The 26,930-nt window shown below is 50.2% G+C and overlaps 1 protein-coding gene across 3 annotated transcripts in view; it reads left to right on the forward strand.

The window, feature by feature from the left end:
* The window catches only part of LAMB3 (laminin subunit beta 3), a 66,410-nt gene extending 39,759 nt beyond the window's left edge, over positions 1–26,651 (forward strand). For all 3 annotated transcript variants that reach the window (XM_003410281.4, XM_064273248.1, XM_064273247.1), the window contains exons 9-23: positions 3,756–3,876; positions 5,481–5,669; positions 7,390–7,545; positions 7,982–8,178; positions 8,535–8,646; positions 9,945–10,323; positions 13,317–13,477; positions 13,592–13,809; positions 14,102–14,299; positions 14,640–14,784; positions 20,820–21,027; positions 21,454–21,595; positions 22,022–22,198; positions 23,175–23,328; positions 26,098–26,651. In XM_003410281.4, the coding sequence (XP_003410329.2) occupies positions 3,756–3,876; positions 5,481–5,669; positions 7,390–7,545; positions 7,982–8,178; positions 8,535–8,646; positions 9,945–10,323; positions 13,317–13,477; positions 13,592–13,809; positions 14,102–14,299; positions 14,640–14,784; positions 20,820–21,027; positions 21,454–21,595; positions 22,022–22,198; positions 23,175–23,328; positions 26,098–26,234 (2,694 nt within the window). In that variant the 3' untranslated portion in view covers positions 26,235–26,651. The remainder of the gene's footprint in view (positions 1–3,755; positions 3,877–5,480; positions 5,670–7,389; positions 7,546–7,981; positions 8,179–8,534; positions 8,647–9,944; positions 10,324–13,316; positions 13,478–13,591; positions 13,810–14,101; positions 14,300–14,639; positions 14,785–20,819; positions 21,028–21,453; positions 21,596–22,021; positions 22,199–23,174; positions 23,329–26,097) is intronic.
* The last annotated feature ends 279 nt before the right edge of the window (positions 26,652–26,930 follow it).

Raw genomic sequence — 26,930 nt, forward strand, 5'->3', positions numbered from 1 at the left:
ATATCCTCCTAGTATATTGTCCCTTTAGTCATTATAGAGTGTCCTTCCTTATCCTTTGTGGTGGATTTAACTTTAAAGTCTATTTTGTCAGAGATTAGTATTGCCACTCCTGCTCTTTTTTGATTGTTGTTTGCTTGATATATTTTTTTCCATCCTTAGAGTTTTAGTTTGTTTGTGTCTCTAAGTCTAAGGTGTGTCTTTTTTGGCAGCATATAGATGGATCTTTTCTTTTTTTTAATCCATTCTGCCACTCTCTTTATTGGTAATTCTAGGAAAGCACCTTCATCCAGAAGATTGCTTGATTCTTTGTTTTGAGAGCTAGTTGATGCGATCATGGTCTGCTTCTTTATGTGGTTTGATAGTGACTATTGTCTCCGAGCCATCTATAAGTTATTGTGTTAGTTTAGTTTATGTTTGCTTACTGCATCCTTGCTTCTTGTTTTTTTTTTTTTGATATGCCTGGATAGGTGGTTTGAGTGAGCTAGCTTGATTATTTTTGTCTTTGCAGCTGTAATGTCCTGTCGCTAGATGGCTAGAGCTGTTACCAGGTATATGAGCCTAGGAGTCCATTCACTTTTCTTGTGTGGATTCAGCTCAGGTGTCCAGGTAGTTGGTCATCAAGTGTGTGGTACAGGCTTTGTGCTACAGTCTTAGGGGGGCAGGGGTGATTGGTGTAGGTACCAGTATCTGATTGTAGCAGGGGGTCGTGTTCTGAACAAGGCAGGGGGCTGACAACCATCCCCCAAGTTTCTTTGAGGAAAGCATGTCACTGTTCTCTAGAGCACACAGGCTGGGGTTCTGCCAATGGACCATCAGCACCCAATGCTTTTGGTTGTAAGGACTGGGAGGTACCAGTTTTCCTTGGACCCCTGTCGCTGGTGGCTGGGTGACCTAAGTGGAGTCACCAGTCCTTTGAGAACTGATGTGTGTAGGTGAGTCCCCTGTTTAATAGGCAAAGCAGTGTCAAACATCAAATACTCACCTCTCTACCACACAGCTGAAACAGTTGCAGTCTGGTAATAAGGGCCTATTCTCCTGAAATAGGCCCGCACAGGTCCATGCAGGGAAGAAAGGTATTCAATGTCCATGGACTGTTTATGCCTGGACAGGATCTGCTTCTGTCCCAAGCTCCCCAGGTTAGAGGAGCTGGCAGATTATGTTCTCCCCAACTGTGAATTTATTCCTTCTCCAAGGCCAGGAGAATGGCTCAGGACATGCAACAGGACCTGTCTCAGGCCCAGAGAAATCAATAGTCACTGAAGCCAGCTTCCAGGTGGGGGTGGAGGCATGGTAAAATATATGCAAGTGCTTAGCTTTTGCCGAGAGCGCCGTTCTTCTCTGGTTCTGGAGGTGTGAGTAAGGAGTGCAGCTGGCTGTTTCTACCTGAAGAAACTGCAGCTGAACGCTACTACCAGCCCGCCTCAGCTGCTCCTGGGAATGGCGCCTGAGGGAATGTGGTGATTCAGATCCGCCAACTCCTCTCTGCTTCTGAACAATCTTTCCCTCCCCCTGCCACTCCGTCCATTTTCTAACTTTACCTTTGATATTCAGGGCTTCTAAAAAACTAGCATGTCATAAATGTAACCTTTTCACTTGTTTTTTGGGGGTCTTTGTTGTAAGAGGCTTCACCAGAAGCATTGACTTCTCTGCCATCTTGGCCCCACCCTCGCTTCATAGCATGGCTGATTTTTCGAAAGTAGATTCCCAGGCCTTTCTTCCAAGCTGCCTCTGGGTGGACTTGAGCCACCAGCCTTTTGGTTAGCAGCTGAGCATGTTAGTCATTTGCACCACCCAAGGTCTCTTCTCTCACCTTAATGGTGACACGATATGTGCCCTGTTGGTAGAGGGCAAGCAGAAATTGTGTAATGTGGCTTGGGAGGGAAATGCAGGTGAAATGAGCATGCAGCGAGCTTCATTCTTCTCACTTCTGGGCCAGCTTCTGCTCAGGCTACAGGGGAGTCCAGTGTGAGTTCAGCTCAGAGAGTGGGAGGTCGTTAGGGCTCACAGACAAACCACTACAGCAAAGTGGGGTGGCCAGCTTCTGAGGACTGCAGAGTGCCACATGACCCAGGGGACAGAGAGAGCACCCCCTGCCCTGTGTTCCTCACATCTGCCCAAGAGACTGGCCACTTAAAAATGCGGTGGGATCCCAACTATTTGATGTTCTGGAAAAGGCTAAATTATAGATAGTGAAACATCAGTGCTTGCCAAGGTTTCAGGGTACAGGTGGAGGGATGAATAGGTGGTGCTCAGGGTGGTGCAGTGATTAAGCACTCGGCTGCTAGCCAAAATGTCGGTGGTTCAAACCCGTTAGCCCTTCCTCGGGAGAAAGATGAGGCAGTCTGCTTCTGTAAAGATTTACAGCCTTGGAAACTCCATATGGTCAGAATCCACTAGACGGCAGTGGGTTTTTGTGTGTGTGTGTGTGAAACTGCTCTGTATAATACAGTAATGTTGGACACATTAGATTATGCATTTGTCAAAACACATAGAGCTGCCCAACACAGAGTAAACCCTCATGTAAACCGTGGATTTGGGTTAATAACAATGTATCAATACTGCTCCATCAACTGTAACAAGTGTGGCCCCGGAGTGGGACATGTTAATAATAGGAGAAACCCTTCACAGAGGAGAGAGGGAGCTCTCTGTACTTTCTGCACAATGTTTCTGTAATGCTAAAACAATAAAATCTATTGTCAAGTGAAAACAAAACAGTGGTGGGCCTGTGCCTCACCCCTCCCTGAGAGTTGAATGAATTCATTTGGTGTGAGCTTGTATTGGTATTTTATAAATGCTCCCCAGTAATTCTGAAGAAAAGCCTGGTTTTCAGTCTATGGGATGAGAGAGACCAGGGCAGGCGTAATGAAGGAAGAACCATCCTAAACTGGAGCTTAACAGGCAGGATTTTGCTGGTGAACGTGGAGAGAAGGGAATTCCTGGCAAAAGGAAAAACACCTGCAAAGGCCAAAAGGTGGGCTTGCACAGGGAGCAGCTAGTAGTCACGTTTGGCTGTGCTCTTAGGAGGGAGTGGGAGAGGAGAAAGGGGCCAAACTCAGTAAACATACTTGAATGCTGGGCCAAGGGTGTTGGGCTTAATTTGGAAGGCAATTAGCATACAACAGCCTTCTATTTTTATACCTTACTGAGTCTAGTAACAATTCATTATAACAGTCTCATTAACCAAACAACCACACTCATAGATTTTTGGAACATAAATCTCAGAGGACCCACAAGTTTCTAGAATCACAGTTTACCAACAAGGGCGTGTGAACACCTTCTAGGCTGAGAAGTGTGGGGGTGTACAAGTACAAGGAATGAACTTTTTAAAAATTCTAGCCAGAAGAATGGAGCAGGCACACGGGGGCGTGCACACAGCAGAACAGACAGGCAGTGTCACAAGCTGAGTGAACACGTGTATGCACACAGCAGGGCAGACAGGCATTGTCACGAGCTGAGTGAACATGTGTGTGCACACAGCAGGGCAGACAGGCACTGTCACGAGCTGAGTGAACATATGCGTGCACTCAGCAGGGCAGACAGGCAGTGTCATGACCTCTATGAACGTGTGTGTGCAGACATCAGGGCAAACAGGCAGTGTCACAAGCTGAGTGGAGGCTGGGCCTTTAGGGAAAATATCCCAGTCAGGCTGGGACCTGAGCTGGGCCCTGACTGGTGGGCTGAAGGGTCAGGGGAGAGGGCAGCTCTACCTCTGGGACCTCCCTTGTTTAATTATTACTGATGGCCCTTCCTCCTAGGTCCATGATGTCTGCATCTGCCAGCACAACACTGCTGGCCCCAATTGTGACCACTGTGCACCCTTCTACAACGACCGGCCCTGGAGACCTGCAGATGACCAGGACCCCCATGAATGCCAAAGTATGAGTCTAGGATCACCTCTCCTTTCTGGTGGCCCGGGTCATATGCTGGCCCTTCTGGGCCTTGATGACCTCACCTGGGACACAGGGAGAATCTACTTTTTATTATTTAAATCTAAATCTAATTATATCACTGCAATTTAAGCTCATGTTCTTCTGTGGGAATGGAGAGAGTTTTGGAGGCATCCCCCACTGTCCCCATCCTTCTACTCAGCCAGGCCTGAGGGCTTTCTCTCTGGCATGACCTGGCCACTGTTCTCAGGTTTATCCCCACACTGGGAGTCAGGGGGTCTGAGTTCTCCACTCTGCCTTCTTACTGGTCATGTAACCTTAATTAAATAGAAGTCCCTGGGTGGTGCAGATGGTAACATACTTGACTGTTCTCAGCTGCTCACTGAAAGGTTGGAGGTTTGAGTCCACACAGAGGCACCTCAGAAGAAAGGCCTGGTGATCTACTTCTGAAAAATCAGCCATTGAAAACCCTATGGAGCACATTTCCACTCTGACACACGGGGGTTGCCATTAGTTGGTGTCAACTCAACAGCAGCTTTTTTTTAACCATAAATAAATTGCACATACCTCTCTGGGTCTTCGTTTCCCCATCTCCCTGCCCTGAGTATGTACCTTGCAGAGTTGCTCAGAGATGCCAGTAAGCCACTGTGAAGGTGCGTTGTAGATGGTGGCAGTGTTGTGGAACGTCAGACCTGGGACTTTCTTTTTTAAAATATATTATTTAAATAATACTTTATTGTGTTTTCAGTGAAGGTTTACACAGCAGTTTAGGTTTCCATTCAATAATTTCTACACAAATTGTTTGGTGACATTGTTACATTCTTCACAATGTGTTAACATTCTCATTATTTCTGTTCTGGTTGTTCTGTTTTCATTAATCTAGTTTCCCTACCCTCTTACATTCTCATCTTTGTTTTAAAGTAATTGTTGACTGGCCTCATAGAGGTTTTTTTTTTTTTTTTTTTTTTTTGCGGTTCGTTGTAACTTGAATATGACGTAAGTTGGGAACTATCTAATTCTTTTTCTTTCTTTCTTTTTTTTTTTTTATCATGCCTTAAGTGAAAGTTTACAATTCATTTTCTCATGCAAAAACCTATGCACACATAGTTATTTGACCCTAGTTGCTCTCCCTACAATGTGACAGCACACTTCTTCTCTCCATCCTGTATTTCCTATGTCCATTCAACCAGCTCCTGTCCCCTCTGCCCTCCCATCTCTCCTCCAGACAGGAGCTGGCCACATAGTCTCATGTGTCTACTTGAACTAGAAGCACAGTCCTCACCAGTATTATTTTATGTCTTATAGTCCAGTGTAATCTCTGAAAGTTTGCCCTGGGAATGGTTTTAGTTTTGGGCTAACAGAGAGTCCGCGGCCATGACCTCTGGGGTCCCTCCGGTCTCATTATGACCATTAAGACTGGTCTTTTCACTAAAATTTGAGATCTGCATCTCACTTTTCTCCTGCTCCAACAGGGATTCTCTGTTGTGTTCTCTGTCAGGGCAGTCATTGGTGATAGCCAGGCACTGGCTAGTTCTTGTGGTCTCAGGCTGATGGAGTCTCTGGTTTATGTGGCCTTTTCTGTTCCTTTTTTAGGGTGTGACTGCAATGGTCACTCAGAGACATGCCACTTCGACTCAGCTGTGTTTGCTGCCAGCCAGGGGGCACACGGAGGCGTGTGTGACAAGTGCCGGGATCACACCGAGGGCAAGAACTGTGAGCGCTGCCAGCTGCACTATTTCCGGAACCGGCGCCCCGGCGCTCCCGTTCAGGAGGCCTGCATCCGTGAGTAGTGGCTGTCCATCACCCTCATCTGCACTGGTGACCCTGCCTGCATTCCTGGGACACAAAGGCCCACAGGGAGCATGAAGACTTGGTTATGGTCGGCACTAGTGAGTGATTGTTTCAACTTAGCTGTGCACTTCTAAACAAGTCACTTAAACTGTCTAGACCACCAGTCAATAAAAAATTTAAAAATGTGGCCCTTATTTTGAGACATGGAGAGGAAAAAGTAAATGTAAAATACAGTTTCTGCCACCAAGAAACACGAACACTTGGTAATATAAGCCACACGCACATGAAAAGAGAAAGGAGAGGAAGGAGGGAGGAAAATAACACCTAGTGAGTGCCTCTTCGAGCTGGTGCGGATTTGGTGAGGAGAGCTGGGAGGGGCAGCTGAGCTCCTTTAGTCTTTAAAGAAGAAAGGTCAGGCCACTTCTGATACCCCCACTAGGGAAGGGACAAAGTGTTGAGTAATCTTCCTAACGGGCCTGGAAAGGGCAATAACTGGGCGGATCCATGAGTGAGAGCGAATGAGGGAAGGGGAGCAGTTTGGGGACCACTGCCCTCCGCCCTGCAGAATGCTGTGAAGTTGCTACACAAATCCGATGTGAATGCCCTGCTCACAGACCTCGAGATAAAATCCCCGCTCTGCACACAGCATGCAAGGTCCTGCGCGGCCTGGCTTGGCAGTGTCTTCAGCCTCATGCTGATGTTCCTCCAGGGAGCACCCTAGGTACCTGCAGCGGCTCATTCTTCCCCGGCACGCCACGCTATTAAATATTTATAAAATTTTTGCACTGTGACTGCCTCCATCCCCTTGCCTCCACCCCACAAACATCTACTTGTCCTTCAAGTTCCCTTCATCCACTTACATGTTATTGCCTCTACCATGTAAATGAGGCTTGCTATTTATTTTCTCTTTTCCCAACATTGAGAGCTCCTTGATCACCCCAGCACAATGACTGACTGGCAAATAACTGATGCTTAAGGAATGTTTATTGAATGAACATATGAATGTAATGGAATGGAACACCCAGGAGTAACTTACCATGTCCACAAGTGCCAGTGAGTTCATATAGGGGAAAGCAAACTGGACTGAAGCAATCTGGTTAGGGCAAGTTGAATCAGGGAAGACTTTCTGGGAGGAATCTTATGTTTTGAAAGGCATAAAAGAGGTCTTGAAGTGGGGATGGGGCAGGCCAGGCCACTTTTGTTGATACTGTCTGTGGAAAGAGTAAGACAGACTTGAGTTTGACCCTTGTTTCCACTACTTACCTTACAGAAGTTCTTTAAGATCTCTAAGCCTCAGTTTTCTCATCTATACAATGGGGATCTTAATACCCAACTTTTGGGGTTATCAAAAAGATTAAATAATGCAACATGTGTGAGTGCTGAGCTCAGTTCATGGCTCATAGTGGTTACTCTATAAATAATGACAGCCAAAAAGACATCTATAGTGCTTAACACGTGCTAAGCACTCACTGCTCTACATTCCTTACATTTAGTCATTCATTCCTCACAGGAAGCCTATGAGGACTGTGTTATTATCCCCATTGCTATTCCTCCAGGTGAGGAAACTGAGGCACTGGGTGGGGGTGAATTAACTTGACTAAGGTAAATGGCGGAACAAGGATCTGAACTCAGGCATTCTGGTACCTAGAATCAACGCTTAACCCTCAGCATTTCTTCTTTGTCCTACCTTGGTGCTGCTTTTGTCTCTCAGCCTGTGAGTGTGACCCGGATGGGGCAGTGCCAGGGGCTCCCTGTGACCCAGTGAGCGGGCAGTGCGTGTGCAAGGAGAATGTGCAGGGAGAGCGCTGTGACCTGTGCAAGCCGGGCTTCACTGGACTCACCTACACCAACCCGCAGGGCTGCCACCGTGAGTGCAAGTGGGCTTGGCCTGCAGGTGCAGGGCAGCTGCATGGGGGCCACCAGACCCATGACTTGTCCTGCTCACCATGCTTTCTCTAGAAGAAACCCCAGTCCAGGGTAGACAGTGGGGATGTGCCTGAAGGTCCAACTTCTCTCCTTCCCCAGTACCGGGTGTTGTGGCACTGGCCTCTCCTGCAGGTGGCAGCATGGGCCCAGCTTGGGGAGGTAGACTGAGTGAGCGAGGGAGGGAAGGGAGGCAGGCTGCTAAAAGGCCAGGTGGCTGGGGCAGGTGGGGAAGTGCAGGGGTCCGTGAGTCAGCCACGTTATGTGGAGGAAATGGCCTTGCCACTGTGCCTTTCCCAGGCTAGGTGCACTCCCTGGATGTCCATCCTCTGGAGGTGAGTTTTTGTGAGGTGTTCTTTCAGCAGCCCTTCCTTCTGCAGGCTGTGACTGTAACATCTTGGGGTCCCGGCGAGATATGCCCTGTGATGAAGAGAGTGGGCACTGCCTGTGTCTACCCAGCGTGGTGGGCCCCAAGTGTGACCAGTGTGCACCCTACCACTGGAAGCTGGCCAGCGGCCGGGGCTGCGAACCGTGCGCCTGTGACCCACACAATTCTCTCAGCCCCCAGTGTAACCAGGTACAGGTGCCGGCAGAGCCAGGGCCTTCCCCAGGAGAGGGGTCCTGCCCCAGTGCCTCTCTCTCAATGCACGCTGCCCTCCTGGGACTTTCCAGACCAGGCTGGGCCTCTTGGGGAGACTACCAAATGTCCCCTCCCTCTGTGGCTCTCAGCTTTGGTAAGGCACTCTTGGCCACACCTGGGCTTTGACTTCAGGCTTATCTCTGAGAGGGAGCCTTTGGGGGGCTCACCAGCTCTGCAGGCAGTGGAGGCCCTGGATTCTGTCTGCTGACCAGGGATCTGGGACACAGCCTCTGATATTAGGCAAGGTGGAGACTGCGAGGGCGGCTCCCCTGACAGTCCTCCCCTCCTTCCAGTTCACAGGGCAGTGCCCCTGTCGGGAAGGGTTTGGGGGACTGACGTGCAGCACTGCAGCCATCCACCAGTGTCCGGACCAGACCTATGGAGATGCAACCACCGGATGTCAAGGTGTGTGGTCACTGAGGGGTGTGGGGGGACATACACGTGGTACACGCGGGGTGGGGGACTGTCGTGGGAAGGAAGTCCTATACTGACATGTGGTATAGGCTGTTGCGGGGCGGACATCCTGTGCTGACATGTGGTGTGGGCTGTGTGGGGAGAACGTCCTGTACTGACATATGGTGCGGGCTGTGTGGGGAGGACATCCTGTACTGACGTGTGGTGTGGGCTGTCATGGGGGCAGACATACTGTATTGACATGTGGTTTGGGCCAGCGCCCCCTGAGCGCCACACACCACACGACTGCTGTCTGCCCGGCCAGTCCGTGTCCTCCCAGCCCCTGGCAAGAATGCCAGGCCCCATAGCAGGTGGCTGCCTTTCTCCAACATCCCTGAGAAAGGGCATCTTCCAGAGCCCTCTCCAGGACATATCTCCCCTCTTTGTAAGTGGAGAAAGCGAGTCCTGAGGGGGAGGTTATATGTCAATTTCGCAGAGAGTCAGTCTGATGCAGTCAAAAGAAGCCTGGGATCAGGGTATACAGGCCCGGGCTCGGGACCAGCTCTGTCCCTGCCTCGCCCGGTGACTCTGGGCACGTCACTTTCCCTTTTCGGCCTTGGCTTCCTCCTCTGTAGAATGAGACACATTGTGCTTAGCCTCTCTGTACTTCAGTTGCCACATCTATAAAATAGGAAAACAAGAGTTGCTGATGGGCAGAGGGAGCCCCTGGGTGGTGTGAGTGGTTAATGCACTCAGCTGCTGACTGAAAGGTTGGATGCTCCAGTCCTCCCAAAGGCACCTCAGAAGAAAGACCTGGTGATCTACTTCTGAAAAATTAGCCATTGAAAACCCAGCAGAGCACAGTTATGCTCTGATACACAGGAGGTCGCCTTAAGTCAGAGTTGCTCAACAGCAACTGGTTTTTTTTTAAACTTGTAGAGTGGTTGTGAAGATCAAGTGAGTTAATGTGTATGTGTGTGTCTGGTTTAGAACAGCGCCTGGCACCCATACACAAAAAAGCAAATCCTGTTGCTGTAAAGTTGATTCCGACTCACGGTGATCCCGTGTGTTACAGATAGAGCCGAGCTCCTCTGGGTTTTCTTGGCTGTAGTTTTCTGGTTAGCTGAGAGCAAGCCACTTGCACCACCCAGGGAGGCCTGGTACACAGTAGGTGCTAATTCAGTGTTTGCTTTCATTGCTATGATTGTTACCTGGGCCTCGACAGTCTGTTATTCTAAGTCAGACCTCCTCTATGGACACCTTCGTCTGCTGACCCCCAGCCTCTGACCATCATTTCTTCCTGACCCTAGCCTGTGACTGTGACTTCCGGGGAACTGAAGGTGCAGGCTGTGACAAGGCCTCAGGCCGCTGCCTCTGCCGCCCCGGCTTGACCGGGCCCCGCTGCGACCAGTGCCAGAGAGGCTACTGCGATCGCTACCCACTGTGTGTGGCCTGCCACCCTTGCTTCCAGAGCTATGATGCTGACCTCCGGGAGCAAGCCCTACGCCTCAGCAGCCTCCACAACGCCACCACCGGCCTGCGGCCTGGGCCAGGTCTAGGGGACCGCAGCCTGGCCTCCCACATCCTGGACATGAAGAGGAAGATCGATCAAATCCATGCAATTCTCAACAGCGCCCCAGTCACAGAGCAGGAGGTGACCCAAGTGGGCAATGCCATCTTCTCCATCAGGTGATTCCCTTTCCCTACCAGGGTGTAGGGGAACTCTACCTCGTGGGCTTATGCAAGGGGCACACTCGTCCTTCTTATGTGTGTATAGCCCTTTACAGCTTACAAGGCCTTTTCCTGTATGTCGTTTCTTAATTATCACCGCAATCTTGTGAGGCCATGTGGTGGCTGTTAGCACCTCCACTGTGTACCTGAGGACACAAGCGCAGGGAGGTGGTGTGGCAGAGACTCCTGGCCACAGGGGGGCAGGGCTGCGCCTCCCACGTAGGTTGGGCCACAGAGGGGCAGGGCAGCACCTCATATGCAGGCTCGGAGCCCAGGACTTGTTCCGAGTACCTGCACAGTGGCCTGAGAGTCAGCCTTGGATTAGTCACCCTGACAGAGGGTATCAGAGAGGCAGGGGCTCTAAAAATAACTTACACTTGCCTTTGCAATAGAATCATTCCCCCCTACACAACCTCCCATCAGTGGAGGTGCCTCTGTAGTGAGATTTGGTTCTGGAATTTTCTAAAATTAGTTTGCTGTGCACAAGCACTGACTGACTAAGCATACCTGGAGCTGTCCAGCTGCTTGATTAGCAGCAGGAAACAGGCAGCCTGAGGAGAATGATAACAGGCGCATGGGTGCACAGGAGGAGAATGATAACAGGCTCAGGGGTGCCTAGAAGGAGAATGATAATGGGCTTATGGGTGCACAGGAGAATGATAACAGGCCCATGGGTGCCCAGGAGGAGAATGATAACAGGCTCAGGGGTGCCTAGGAGAATGATAACAAGCTCATGGGTGCCTAGGAGGAGAATGATCACAGGCCAATGGGTGCACAGGAGGAGAATGATAATAGGCTTATGGGTGCACAGGACGAGAATGATAACAGGCCCATGGGTGCCTAGGGGAAGAGTGATAACAGGCTCATGGGTGCCTAGGAGGAGAATTATAACAGGACTATTGATGTCTAGGAGGAGAATGATAACAGGCACTTGGGTGTCTAGGAGGAGAATGATAACAGGCCAGTTGGTGCACAGGAGGAGAATGATAACAGGCTCATGGGTGAGCAGAAGGAGAATGATCACAGACTCATGGGTGCCTAGAAGTAGAATGATCACAGATCCATGGGTGTCTAGGAGGAGAATGATAACAGGCCCATGGGTGCACAAGTGGAGAATGATCACAGGCCCACGGGTGCCCAAGAGGAGAATGATAACTGGCCCATGGGTGCAAAGTAGGAGGATGATTATAGCCCCATAGGTGCCTAGGAGGAGAATGATAACAGACATGTGGGTGCCTAGATGGGGAATTATAACAGGCTTATGGGTGCCTATGAGAATGATATCAGGCTCATGGGTGCACAGGAGAATGATAACAGGCTAATGGGTGCCCAGGACAAGAATGATAACAGTCCCATGGGTGCCTAGTGGAAGAGTGATAACAGGCTCATGGGTGCCTAGGAGGAGAATAACAGTCTCATGGGTGCCTAGAAGGAAAACGATAACAAGCTCATGGGTGAGCTTGATAACATGAGAATGATAACAGGCCCATGGGTGCCTAGGAGGAGAATGATAACAGGCTCAGTGGGTGCCTAGGAGAATAATCACAGGCCCATGGGTGCCTAGGAGGAGAATGATGACAGGCTCATGGGTGCCCAGGAACAGATTAATAACAGGCCCATGGCTTCCTAGGGGAAGAGTGATAACAGGCCCATGGGTGCCTGGGAGGAGAATGATATCAGGCTCATGGGTGCACAGGAGAATGATAACAGGCTAATGGGTGCCCATGATGGCTCATGGGTGCATAGGAGAAGAGTGATTACAGGCTCGTAGATGCATACGATGAGAGTAATAAGAGGCCCATGGGAACCTAGGAGGAGAACGATAAAGGGCCCATGTGTGCACAGGAGAATGATTACTGAGGCTCGGTCACTCATGGTTGCACAGTGGGAGAGTGATAACCGGGAGGATGATAACCGAGTCTCGGTAACTCTTGGGCACATAGCAGCTTCTTTTTGCTGGCTGTGGCAGAGGAGGTACAGCAAATGTCGGGTTTCATTCATTCATTCAGTTAGCTTTTTTTTTTTTTTTTGAGCCATGACCTATGGGCTGAGCATTGTGCTAAGTTTTGGGTATATAAAAATTAATACAGTATAGCCTTCGCCCTCAGAAGATTCCTGTGGGGGGAGGCAGATGTGTCAACACTGACTGTAATGTATTTCATGTTATAAACCAAAGAAAAACCCGTTGCTGTCAAGTTGATTCCAATTCATAGTGGTGCATGTTAAAGAAGAGGGAAAAGTGCTTCAGAGGGGTGGTCAGGAAGGCTTCATGACGAAGGCCGTCTGCCCTAAGTCTCAAAAGTTGAGTGGGCCGGCCCTCCACAAGCATCCAGTTCTCTGGACATGTAGGCATGGAAGGGCATTCCAGGCCTGAGCAAAGCCCGGAGGTGCAAGAATGTGAGGCATGGAGAGGGGGTCTTGGTAGGTGGTAGGGCCACAAAGGGCATGGACAAGAGAGGAATCTCTGAAATCTCAATGGGTATGGGCCAGGGCAGGTGGATCCTGAACCCCCTTAATGGGAAGATGATTGGTGGGCAGCAGCTAAGGATCTGGAGCTCAGTGGGAGGTTTGGCCTCCAGAACAGAGGTGGTGGCTGAAATTAGCCCAAAGAGAGCTGAGTAGAGTGGGGTCAGGGTGATGCCCCTCTGAAAGCCAGGAGCAAGGAGAGCAGCCTCTGAGAGGTGGAGAACCAGGAATGTTGACATCACCAAAGTAAAGGAAGGAGAGACTTTTATGGAAGTCACACTCAGGGCCCACCTTCAGAGGACCAGGGAGACTGTTTCAGCACTCCCAGCCCTTGTCCAGGAGACCCATCTTCAGCCTGGGGGCTCTCCCTTCGGTTGCCTCTGCTGTTTTTTCTGACTCAACAGCAGTTTCTCCGAGGAAATGGCTGGTCCTGGGGAAGGCAAAACTCCTCTTGTATTTTAGTGATAGACCCCCTCCCATCTCAGGCGGACGCTTCAGGGCCTGCCGCTGGACCTGCCCCTAGAGGAGGAGACATTGTCCCTCCCAGGGCACCTGGAGAACCTGGACCGAAGCTTCAACCGTCTCCTCAGCTTGTACCAGAACAAGAGGAACCAGTTTGAAAAAATAAGCCGTGCTGATCCTTCAGGTGAGTAGGGGCACTCAGACAGCTCCGGGCATTGCCATGGCCATCCCACTGCCCAGTTCCTGCTCGACCTCTCATCTCCAGGGCCGACTCAGTCCCCTTCCCCTTTTCCTACAGGAGCTTTCCGGATGCTGACCACAGCCTACGAGCTGTCATCCCAGGCTGCCCAACAGGTCTCCGATAGCTCCCGCCTGCTGCTCCAACACAGGGGCAGCCGGAGAGAGGCTGAGCGACTGGAGAGGCAGCTGGCAGGAGGAGGTGCCAGCGGCCCCCAGCTCACAGCCCTGAGGCTGCAGATGGCTTCATTCCCTGACCTGACGCCCACCATCAACAAGGTGGGCTCTTGACTCATGGCATGGAGTCCCACTTCGTGGAGGCCCCCAGCTTGCCACACCCCAACTGCTGCCACACATTTCCTATTAGGGCAAACCCACCCCAGTGAGAATACACCCCACCTCCCACCATCCCCACCCTTGTGCCCCTCTTGATGTGCTCAGTGGTTGCCAAGGAAACACATTTCTGGTGCCTGGTTGCCATGGAGATGTCTGGCTGTTTGTTTTCTGGGGTGTGGGATGGGAGTGGTTGTTGAGCCTTGGAGTAGCCTCTTAGACACCCCTATCTCCACAGCTTTGTGGGGGCTCCAGGCAGATGGCCTGCACCCCTGGAGCATGCCCTGGTGAGCTGTGTCCCCGAGGCAATGGCACAGCCTGTGGCTCCCACTGCAGAGGTGCTCTGCCTAGGGCCGGTGGGGCCTTCCAGACCGCAGGGCAGGTGGCTGAGCAGCTTCGGGGCTTCAACGCCCAGCTCCAGCAGACCCGGAAGATGGTAGGTACGGACAGGGTGGGTGGGCACTTTTAGGAGGAGGCAAAGTGGATAGAACCCATTGGGTAATTTAGAGTTCCCATTTTACAGTTGGGGGACTAAAGCCCAGAGATGTTAGATGACTGACCCAAAGCCCCACAGCAAGTGAGAGAGAGAGTTTGGAGCCAGTGTGTTGAGCTTTTTATGTGACATCCACACCATTTTTTCTAGGGCCAAACTGTGTTAGTTACAAATGCTTCCTAGGCAGGCCTTGGGGTAGAGGGTGGCCTGCGGAGTCCTTGGGTGCTGCTGAGAAGCTTTCTCAGGGCTCTGACTGCTCCTGACCCACTGTGTGCATGAACAGATCAGGGCAGCCGAGGAAGCTGCCTTGCAGATCCAAACAGATGCTCAACGCCTGGAGACCCAGGTGAGCACCAGCCGCTCCCAGATGGAGGAAGATGTCAGACGCATCCGGCTCCTCATCCAGCAGGTCCGGGACTTCCTCACAGGTGAGCCTGGACTCTGTCCTCCCCTCGCTGATGTCTGATTCTGGCCTGCCCTTCACTCCCATGTTCAGCTTGTCAAATAGCTGTCTCCTTCCATCACTTCATACCATCACTGTGGCTGGTCTGAGCCACCACTCAGCCCTTGTTGGGACCACTGCTGGGGTCTTCTAATTACCCTCCCCACTTCCCCTCCTGCTCCATACAATCCATTCTTAAAGTAACAGCCTGAAACAGCTTTCACAAATGTAAATTGGATTGTATTCCTTTCATGCTTAAATTCCTTCCATGGCTTCATGCTGTTCCTGGAATAAGATCCCAATACCTTATCTTGTCCTGCAAAGTCTCGCCTCTGCCCACCTCTTGGATGTGGCCTTGTGCTGCTCCCTACCTTGCTCCCAGCTTTCTCTCTTCTGATCCTCGAACATGCTAAGCTCTCGCCTGCCTCAGGGATTTTAATTTGCTGTTTCTCCACCTGGAATGCTCTCCCCAAGTCCAGTTCCTGTCCTCCAGGCTTCAGTTTAAATGCCATGTCCTCCTCAATGATTTCTAAAAGAATGAAGTTACACAAAGTGTCTTCTCAGACCACAAGGGAACAATAGCAGAAATTGATTGCAGAAGGAATACCAGAAAGCATACAAATACATGGAAATTAAACAACACACTATTAAATAACCAATGGCTCAAGGAAGAAATCAAGAGAGAAATAAAAAAAATATATACTTAGTATTGAACAAAAATGAAAACCCAACATACCAAAACTCATGGGATGCAGCAAAGGCAGTAGTCAGAGGGAAATTTTTAGCAATAAATGCCTACGTTGAAAGAGAAGAAAGATCTCAAATCAATAGCCCAACTCTACAACTTGAGGAATTAGAAAAAGAAGAGTAAACTAAGCCTAAAATTACCAGAAGAAAGGAAAAAAATGAAGGTCAGACCAGAAATAAATAAACGCCATTTCCCTAGAGAGGCCTTTCCTGACCACCCTATCTGGTCATCCCTTCCCCTCCCTTCCCTTCAGTGTCTGACTTTCATTGCATTTCTCAGGCTGTAAGGAGACATAGTGACACAAATAGTTAAGTGCCTGGGTGCTAACTGAAAGGTTGACAGTCCAAACCTACTCAGCAGCTCCATGGGAGAAAGACCTGGTGATCTGCTTCTGTAAAGATTATGGATTAGAAAACCATATAGGGCAGTTCTACTCTGTTATTCGGGGCTGCTCTGAGTAGAAATCGACTTGACGGCACCTGACAACAATACTCAGGTTGTGATTGTTGGATTCATTTGTCCACTAGTGTATTGTTTGTCTCCCTACTAGTTGTAAACTCCAAGAGGGCAGGGGTCATTGTCTGTCTTGTTTACCACTGTATTGCCAGCATCTAGCATAATGCGAGGCCCAGAAAAGGCACCCCACATTTGTTGAATGAATAAATGGGCCAGCTCCCCTCTCCTGTTGCCCTGGGAGTGAGAAAGGGCTGGGTAATGGAAAGATCCTGGGCTAGAACTCAGGAGACCTGTGTGACTTGGGGCAAGTTACTTTTCTCTTGGCCTCCTCTTTCACTTCTGGAAACCAGGATGATAATTGTCTTAGTTATCTAGTGCTGCTATAACAGAAATATCACAAGTGGATGGCTTTAACAAAGAGAAATTTATTCTCTCACAGTCTAGGAGGCTAGAAGTCCAAATTCAGGGTGCCAGCTCCAGGGGAAAGCTTTCTCTCTCTGTCAGCTCTGTGGGAAGATCCTTGTCACCAACCTTTCCCTGGTCTAGGAACTTCTCATCACAGTGACCCTGGGTCCCAAAGATGTGCTCTCCTCCTGGTTCTTCAGTCTTGGTGGCACGAGGTCCCTGCTTGAGCCTCTTTTTTATATCTCAAAAAGATTGACTGAAGATACAACCTAATCTTGTAGATTGAGTCCTGCCTCATTAGTATAACTGCCTCTAATCCTGCCTCATTAACATCATAGAGATAGGATTTACAATGCATAAGATAATCACAACAAATCACAAAATGGACAACACACAATATTGGGAATCATGGCCTAGTCAAGTTGACACACATTTTGGGGGACACAGTTCAATCCGTAACATTATACCCTTCAGCCCCCCAAAATTTATATCCTTAAAATTTATATCCTTGCCACATGTAAAATACATCCACCCCCTCATATGATATCAAAGCAAAAGTCTTATATCAACTACAAGTCCAAAATCTCATCTGCAAAATTCCTCTTCATCTGCAAAATCTAGAATACAAGTTATCTGCTTCTAAAGTACAATGGTGGAACAGACACAAAGTAGACATTTCCATAACAAATGGGAGAAATTGAAGGGAAAGAAGGGATATCAGGCACCAAGCAAGTCAGCAGAACACATTGCATTAGCTCTCAAGCCTTGAAAATAATTCTCTGTTCTCTGAGACCATTTTGGCAATGGCCCTGCCTTCCAGATTCTGGGTGTTGCCCATATTCTCTGGATTCTGGGTGGAGGCCCCTTAGCCCTGGGCTTCAGCTCTGTTTTCCAGGCCCACTGGAAAGGCAACTCTGCTCCCTTGGCTTTAGGTGGCCCCATTCTCCTAGCCCTTCTTAGTGGCTAGTCTATCACCTCAGCCTCATTCTTCTGTCCCTTGGGCATGGCAGCCCCACCCCTTCAGGTTTGGGCAGCAGATCTGACCCCATCCCTCTGCCAGTTGTGAAAGGCAGCCCTACACTCTGGAATGGAGTTGGTGAAGATCTGACTCTTTGAAATCTAGGAGGCTGTGGTCCCGCCTTTTGAAATCCCAGAGGTCATGGCTCCACCCTTTGAGGTCCCAGAGGTTGTGGCCCTACCTTTTGAGACTGAGGCAGCTCTGCTTCCTGTGTTCCTTGTCTCTTCAGCTTTTGATTCCTGGTTCCTTGGCTTCTCGGCCCCTCAGGCCTTGCTGACTGCATCTGCCCCGCTGGGGCAAGTGTTCCAAGACTCTTTAGTTCCACTGATAAGTGCCTGGAGGCACCCCACTTCACCAGTAAACCTCTGCCAGAAGGCACCCAGCTTCCTTGCTCCATGGGTTGGCAAGCCTAGCTCCCCCGATAAGTGCCTGAAGGTACCCCTCTTGGCCAGGAAGCCTCCTGAGCAAAGGCACTCAGCTCTCTTGCTCTGTGCGTTGGCTCCTGTGCTGTCTCTCACTGGTCTCTTGGTTCTGCTGCTGCTGGTTCTCTGATGCTGCTTCTCACCATTTGTGCTGTCTCTGTTCTTAGAGCTCTCCTCACTTGCTTCTGATTCGTCACTAGAATTGTCTTTGGTGTCCATAATTCCACCAAAAGTCTCTTCAAGGCAATCTAGGCTTTTACTATTAAAAAAAAAAACTATTAGGTACCTTAAAACTTTCCCAGCCTCTACCCATTCACAGTTTCAAAACTGCATCCACATTTTAGGTATCTGTTAGAGCAGCACTCCACTCTTGGTACCAAATTCTGTCAGAAATACCACAGTTGGATGGCTTTAACAAAGAAAAATTTATTCTCTTACAGTCTAGGAAGCTAGAAGTCCAAATTCAGGGTGCCAGCTCCGGGGTTTTCTCTCTCTGTCAGCTCTAGGGGAGGATCTTTGTCATCAATCTTACCCTGGTCTAGGAGCTTCTCAGTGCAGGGACCCCGGGTCCAAAAGATGCACTCCCCTTCAGGATCTTCATTCTTGGTGGCATGAACTCCTCCTTCCTGCTCGGCTCTCTCTTTTGTATCTCAAAAGAGGCTGACTCAAGATACAACCCAATCTTCTAAATTGAGCCCTGCCTCATTAATATAGCTGTCTCTAATCCTGCCTCATTAACAACATTGTTGTTGTTATGTGCTATCAAGTCACTTCTGACTCATAGCAACCCTATAGGACAGAGTAGAACTGCCCCATAGGGTTTCCAAGGAGCAGCTGGTGGATTCAAACTGCCAACCTTTTGATTAGCAGCCAAGCTTTTAACCACTGTGCCACCAGGGCTCCCATTAACATCATAGGGGTTAGGATTTATAACACATAGGAAAATCACATCAGGTGACAAAATGGTGGACAACCACACTATACTGGGAATCATGGCCTAGCCAATTTGACACACATTTTGGAGGACAAACAGTTCAATCCATAACAATAGTATTTCACAGGTTGATTCTGAGGATCAAATAACTGATGTAAAACGTATTTTGGAAAATTAAAAGTACGTCAGGAATGTGAGTTGATATTATTAGATTTCGGGTCTCTGCCAGGGAAATGCTTGGCTGGGAGCCCAGTTAATATGAGCCGAGGGCTTAATGTAGCTATAGTGGCTCTTCTTGCTACTATTGCAGTGCCTTTGTCCCAGACGGGTGAGAGACCCCTCCTGAATGCCAACGGCAGGTCAGAGATAGGCAGAAAAGATGCACAGAAGCCCTGTGACTTGTCAAGGTCATGCGGGGTCAGCCTCCCCAAGAGGTCCACACAGGGGGAGCGTGCCATGAGGGGATGCAGAGGGATGGTGCACAACAGCCACAGAGCAAAGGGCAGGCCCAGGCTTGAGGCACCGACTCACAGATGAGCTAAGCCACTGAGTCAGCCCAGGGAGGCAGAATGGCCACCCGCCCTGCATTAACCCCAACAGGGGTCCCGCCCCAGAAGGTGGGACCTGGGTTGGAAGTCTTTCTTCCAGGGTGCAGCCAAGGCCCACACGAACAGGTAGGGAGTGACTAGGCTGTGGGACCCTTTTGTCCTCTTGATTATACTTGTGTCTCAGGTCAAATCCTATGATGAGGGCAGGGACAGAGAGAAGGAACAGGGCCCAAGAGAGGCCCGACCTCAGGGAGAGACCCCAAATAATTGTTGTACTGGTTACAGCAGTGTGGGTTCTAGTTTCCAGAGTCCTGCTGCTGGGTGCTAGGCACTGTTGACATGCAGAGCCGCAGTGTGGAGGAGGAGGGGAAGCCACCTTACTCAGTTCTTCAAATATAATCCATAATGTAATAAAAACCAGTTGCGGTTGAGTTGATTCCAACTCATGGTGACCTCCTCACGTGTGTCAGAGTGTGCTCCATAGTGTTTTCAGTGACTGATATTTCAATAGCTGATCACTAGGCCTTTCTTCCTAAGACATCTCTGGGTGGACTCAAACATTTTGGTTAGCAGCCAAGCACATTGTCTCTACCACCAGGGACTCTAGTTCTGCCCTTGCTCTCTGACACAGATTTGGCTTCTAAACCGTCTTGCTAGTGGATTACTTCATTTCATCCACTCTGGTTGAAGCTTTTTATTCCCATTTCACAGATCAGGAAACTGAGCTCAGACTTGCCCCAGGTTGCTTGAGTAGGAAAGGGGGGAGGGCTGAGTCTGGAGCCCTTTCAATCATTCATGTGCTGTACAAATACTGAGTGCCTCCAAGTGCCAGGAACTATGCTAGGTGCTGGGGATAGAGCTGAGGACAAAACAAAGCCCCTGTCTTCATGGAGCTTACATTCTGGGAGGAACAGACAAGAAGCCAGATCAGTGAGTTCAGTGTATGCCTGTGGGTTGTGCAGGGAAGGAGGATGAGGAGTGCTAGGGTAGCTTGGAGGCTGGGTAGGGGACGTCTGAGCAAAGACACCATGATCTTATCTGCCTTTGCAAAAATGAGCACCCTGGCCCAAGGAGGGGTGTGTAGACCGGGTCTTATTTTCAGGGAAGCTCCAATTCCTGGCTGCTCTTCCTAATTTAGGATGATTATGTATATGCTCCAGCATTGTTTTCTACCAGCTGTCTGGTGCCACCTCCCTTCCCCAGCCTGCGGCTGCCTGTGGCTCTAGACACTTAGTTGCCACAGCTGTGTAGACACCCTCCTCCGTGCAGCAGGGAGCCTAGGACAGTCATCTGCCCAGGACAGCCATCTGCCTCCAGCATTTTCAGATGCCCTTCCGGAATGGGGCCTGAGGCTGGGTGAGAAGAAGCAGCAGCTCCTTGGGACACAGCGGCAGAAGGGCCACAGTGTGTACCTCCCATGGGTGCTGCTTGGCGTGGATCTTTGAAGAGAGGGGTGCACTCCCTGAATCTGATGGACGCCTGTCTTCCAGACCCTGACACTGATGCAGCCACCATCCAGGAGGTCAGTGAGGCAGTGCTGGCCCTGTGGCTGCCCACGGACTCCGCTACAGTCCTGCGGAAGATGAACGAGATCCAGGCTATCGCGGCCCGGCTCCCCAACGTGGACCTGGTGCTGTCCCAGACCAAGCACGACATTGCACGGGCCCGAAGACTGCAGGCCGAGGCTGAGCAGGCTAGGTATGGTCCGGGCCCGGAACTTCTTCCCTGCGCAAGCCAGCTTGGGCTGGCTTTTGGCTCCCCAACGCTGTTGCTGGAAGTGGGAGAAGAACCTCTGCAGATCAGAGGGTATAGAGGGCTGGGGACAGAAGGGTGCTTACCATGGGAGCAGATGCTTAAGTGATGCAGAGTCTAGATTAAACTTTACTCAGAGTGGCCCTGCTTTCCATATTGGAGACTTTACCTTAAGGGGTCTTAGACATAACACTGACATTCATTGTCTACTTGGGGGAGCCCTAGGGTATAAAAGCTACTACTGGGTTAGTACTCCCCTTGCCCATTGTCTTGGCTGGGAAGACTATTCTCTTGGATTGGCAAGTGAGGAGAATCACATATTTATTCATTCTCTTGCTCTCTCCTTCTGTGTCTGCTCTCCCCTTGCCCTAGGACCCGAGCCCATGCTGTGGAAGGCAAGGTGGAGGATGTGGTGGGGAACCTGCGACAGGGCACAGTGGCACTGCAGGAAGCTCAGGACACCATGCAAGGCACCAGCCGCTCCCTTCGGCTGATCCAGGACAGGGTTGCTGAGGTGAAGTGAAGTGGCTTCCTTTCCGCCTTCCCCTCCTCCCCATATCTGGGGAATGTACAGCCAGATACAAGCCCAGGGCATAGACGATACCAGAAAGAGACCCCTGATGGAAGCTGAGCAGGAGGCCTGAAGAAATAGGGTTATAAGTCTTGGGCTTGGCTTTGAGCCCTTGATTTTCTGGTCTCCTAGCTGGGATGCAGAAGCCAGAGATGGACTCTGAGCCCCAGCAGGGGTGGGGTCAGTTGAATGGGAGGAGGAAGAAGCCTGGATGTCAGTGGGACAGACAGAGGATTGAGAGGGGGACAGTCTGTGATTTCCAGCTTGGAGAGAGTTTTGCTGCCTGATGAGTCAGGGAAAAATGAGGTGTTGAAGACTCTTGTCTGGAAGACCCACCACAAACTCTGAAGTCCTCCCTCTTTCTCATAGGTTCAGCAGGTACTGGGGCCGACAGAAAGGCTGGTGACGGGCATGATGGAGCAGCTGAGTGGATTCCAGACTCGAATGGAGGCACTCCACCACCAGGTTGGGCAGCAGCAGGCACAGGCGACCCAGGCCCAGCAGCTCGCCAAGGGTGCCAGCAAACGGGCGCTGAGTGCCCAGGAGGTATGGAGCGGGATGGAGTTAAGGGCCGTGCCAGAGGAAGCACATCAGTGAGGGAGCCCGGGGCAGGAGAGGACTTTATACACTTTGTAACACTGTTGGCTCAAAAGCAATCAGGATAACAGAACAAGAAGGGGCTTCAGAAATAACCCAAACCTGGCTAGCACCTGAATTTCCCCCTGGCTGCCTGTGGTGTAGTCCGTTCAGGGATATTGCAGACAATCTGGGCCAGTCACCTCGTTTTACAGGTGAGGTGGTGACTTGTCCAGAGGCCAGAGGTCATCTACAAGCAGGTCTCTGGACATGTAGTCCAGAGCTTGTCCCACTCTGCTGGGCCCTGTCTTGGCTCCCTAGCACAGACAGATGCTCTTGACTTAGTCTAACCAGGCCATATCACTGCGTGAATTAGACCAGAGAGAAGATTAAAGGGCCATTCTCCATGTCTTAGGTCTGCCATCTGCTTTCCCCAGGGCCAGGAACCTTGGCCCTTGTAGTCCCACCCAGTGGCCACACTGCCAAGTATACTATTAAGTGACAACTGTGTCCCTGGTGTTGTACTGGAAGTGAGGTGGGTAAAATGGCAGGAGCTGGGGGTGGCAGGAAGGGAAACACAGAAGAGGTTTAAGTCATAGTTTGTGGCCTAGGGGTTTTATGTTAGGGTGTAATGACCTTTGAGTTGGCCCTGACTCATAACAACCTCTCGTGTGTGACAGTAGAACTGTGCTCCACAGGGTTTTCAGGGGTTGACATTCTGGAAGTAGATTGCCAGGCTTTTCTAAACCATGGACTTAAACATCCAACCTTTCAGTTAGTAGCAGAGCACTTAACTGTTTGTACCACCCAGGGACTCCACTGTGGCATAATGGGAGGTACCATATCACTGTGTGTTGATTTGAGTGATATCAAGTGCTTTAACCTGAGGTCTTTAGGACTTTGGATGTTGCTGATGGTAACACTGAGACCTCTCTGCCTTTTCCAGGGATTTGAGAGAGTAAAGCAAAAGTATATGGAGTTGAAGAACCAGTTGAATCAAAGCTCCACACTGGGTGAACAGGGCAGTCGGATTCTGAGCGTCCAGGAGGAGGCCAAGAAGCTGTTTGGGGAGACCATGGAGATGATGGACAGGATGAAAGGTGAGGGGATGGTCCCGGGTCTTGGACCACAGTGCATCCCTAAAGGCAGGTCCTTGCCCAGAGCTTCCCAGGTCCACTGCTCGTAGAGCAGGTGGTACTAAGAAAGTGAGACCAGTTGGGATTCATGGGGGACCTAATAAATATAAGTGTCAATGAGGGGCTGTGGGAAATGTAGAGGTGTTCTCGGCCCAAGACTTGGCCATGCCCTCAAGAAGCTTACAATCCAGGTGGGGCCATTTTCCCCATCTCCTGTAAGATGCACAAAACCATATTTCATAGCACAAGGTGGCCTGAGATAGGGGCCTGAATAACAAGAGCTCTAGGACTTCAAAGAATGAATCATTTCCAAGGAGAATGTTCAGTGACAGTAATGTTCAGAAAAGATCAGATTGGAGGTGGGCCTTGAAGGAAGTGCAGGCCTGAGAGAGACTGAGAGGAAGAGAAGGGACATGAAGACTAGGGTGGGTGGGAAGAAACAAGGCATGTTCAATGGATGAGGTCAGGACCCACCCCCAGGAAAGCAGGATTTATGAGGGCCAGGACTGGTGGAGAGAAGCAGCCTGCATCAACAAGGTTGGCTCCAGGATCAGGAGGAGGAGGGCAGACCTAATTGTGGATGCAGTGGAGAACCAGTGAAGGCTTTTGAATCCAGTGTTTGAAAGGATGCTGAGGTTCACTCAGAAAGGGGGACAGGGATTTCCAGGGACCAAGGCCACTTCTCTAAGTTGTGATGATGGGTCACTGGGCTGATGTGCCCAGTGAACACCACAGAGCATCTCTGAATTTCAGTAAAAGCTGTTGAAAAAATCTCTTTGGGTAGCCAGGTGGATACCATGGAGACGGTTTGGGGGGGCGGTGTTGGCAGGTTGAGCAGATGTGAAGCTGTGGCTGACCACACCAAAGGGCAGGGCCAGAGGGGCTGACCTTAAGGGATGAGCCTAGTGGCTGGGCCTCTGCTTGTCCTGACCTTGTCCATCAACCCTTTGCATGAAGATAAAGAATGTGCTTATCAAGTTTGTGAATAACACATAGTCCATGAGATAACAGACCCAGTGTTCTAAGGAAAGCTCAAAAGTCTAAAAGGATGTCCTGAAACTAACAGGATGAAATTAAATAAGGAGAAAAGTTATCTCCCACACTGGTCTTTTCTGGGCCTAAGCATACAAGTACAGCTCAGGTGAGGCCTGGTATCTCAGTGGCTGATGTTGCTGCAAACCCTTCATAACTGGTGAATGATTAGCAGATATGAGTTGTTACTCACCTGAAGAAGACCCAAGAGCTTTGAGTAACTGCAAGCTTGATAGAAGCCAGCAGTGTCTTGCTACTGCCAAAAGAGCTAATAAACACAAAGCAGCCAAAATAAGATGATGAACAGCTCAGGGATGATATTAAAAATGTTTAGCAATTGGCATGGCATGCTCCTACCACCCAGAAAAGGCTCAGGCTGTAGCACAGGAATAGGCACTTTCCTGCTTGCTGGATTATGGAGGATCATGGGCATGGGGGCATCTGACCTGGAGGTAGGAGACAGTAACTATAGAAGCATTTTGATATTTCACCAGCTGTGGGTCCATATAGGTGTCCTCAGATTGGATGTCAGCCCAGTCATAACCCTTGTACACTCTGCTGATAGGCTCTCCCCTGGGGGATGGTGTTCAAGTGATGGCCAGTGTGTCTTCAGAAGGGATATTGACAAACCTGCACACATCAGGGGAGAGAGACCAGGGTTGCGAGGGAGAGTGAGGCCCAGTAATTATATCAGATGAGGACTGGATGAAGGCACTAGAGCTGTCTAACCCAGAGAAGATAAGGCCTCAAACATGTGAAGGGTTGCCGTGTAGGAAACAGAACAGATATATTCCTTCCCCCGCAGAAACCACACAATTGGATGGAAGCAAAAAGTGGTTAGATTTTGGCTTAGTGAGAAAAAGACATTTTAAGTAACTAAACCAAAAGAAACCCGTTGCCATCAAGTCAATTCCAACTCATAGTGACCCTATAGGACAGAGTAGAACTACCCCCATAAAGTTTCCAAGGAACGCCTGGTGAATTTGAACTGCCAACCCTTTGGTTACCAGCTGTAGCACTTAACCACTATGCCACCAGGTTGAGTAACTCGAGCTGCCTAAAGTCAGAGCCTTGTGAGGCAGCCTTTCCCCCTATTCCTGAAAAGTTCAGGCTGAGGCTGGTTACCAGCTCTCATGAATGTTGAAGAAGGGACAGCGGCCTGGAACAACAGGAGGAATAGCCTGAACTTTGGAGTCTTTCAGATTCTCTAGGCATAGTTGGGTGGTGGTATGCATGAGGGGGAAGATTGGATTTGTCTGGAGTGGTGTTTTGGGAAGAGGAAATGGGGAGGAATTCTGGTCACCTGACCAGTTCTTTTGCCATGGAGCCCAACTGGGGACCATTGGTGGGTGGCAGCTGCCTAGGTCTAGCGGCAGTGTGCTGCTAATCTTGGTGCCAATGGCCTTAGTCTGGAACAACTGAGAGAGCCCAGAGTGGGGGCAAGGGAATAATTGGGCACTAGGGCCTCCTGGGTCTGGCACCTGCTGCATTCCTTTAAGAGTTGGATGGTGGCTTGAAGAGAGGCATGGGCTGGAGAGGCCATTTTGCACGTGGTCACAGTCATTAGCTTACGGGCCAGACTGCCCTAGAGACTATATCTCCTGAACATGTAGCCTCGAGGTGGGAGGAGAAGGAAGGGTTCGGAGTCTTTGGTTGTCCCGTCAGCTCTCCCTTCTACCCTGCTGTTCCGTCTGTCCCCAGACATGGAGTCGGAGCTGCTGCGGGGGAGCCAGGCCATCCTTCTTCGCTCTGCAGCCCTGACTGGGCTGGAGAAGCATGTGGAGCAGATCCGAGACCACATCAATGAGCGCGTGCTTTACTACGCCACCTGCAAGTGATGCTCTGCTTCCAGCCCCGGGCCCTGCTTATCTGCCCCCTTTGCTTTTGGAAATTGAGTTGGAATGCTTTCCAGCTCTAGGAGACATTTTTTCAGCCTGAAGCCCAGCCGGGGTGTCCCTGGGCTGCAGCTGAGCCTGAATGGAGGGAACAACTCCATTGGAGGGACAGAGGTGGAGGTAGCCCTGCCTTTGCAACTGGGATTTCTCAAGGGGAGGGAGCTGAGCTGGGCAACGTCCCTCCACCTCCCCTCTTCCTTCTTTGAGGCTGAATTCTGGACCAGTACAGAAACTTAACCACAAATGATGTACAAATGAAAAGTCCAATAAAAATCTTTGGAAAGGAGCCTGGAGGCTCAATGAGGGAAGATGGTCTCTCTCCATTGAGTAAGCCATTGTTCTGCCTCCATCAGGGTTCCTGGAACAAACCCAGTTCCTGGAGGGCTCCTTTATTTGAGCTCAAGGCCGGGGGTATGAAGCATAGACTACCCTACTCTGCTCAGTCCAATTTGCCCATCACCCAGACTTAGGTTGGCTTGGAGATGGACCCCTTTGCCCTAAGACCTGATGGATTTGATCCTTGAGAGACAGGACAAGCAGCTTCCACCTTTGAAAGTTATCCGGCTTCCCCTTTACAGATGATGGTAGGAATCAGAGAAGCAGTATCAAAATTCACACAGCTCCTTGGACGCAGGACTA

This window comes from Loxodonta africana, chromosome 20 (assembly GCF_030014295.1).
Source record: "Loxodonta africana isolate mLoxAfr1 chromosome 20, mLoxAfr1.hap2, whole genome shotgun sequence".
Taxonomy (NCBI): Eukaryota; Metazoa; Chordata; class Mammalia; order Proboscidea; family Elephantidae; genus Loxodonta; species Loxodonta africana.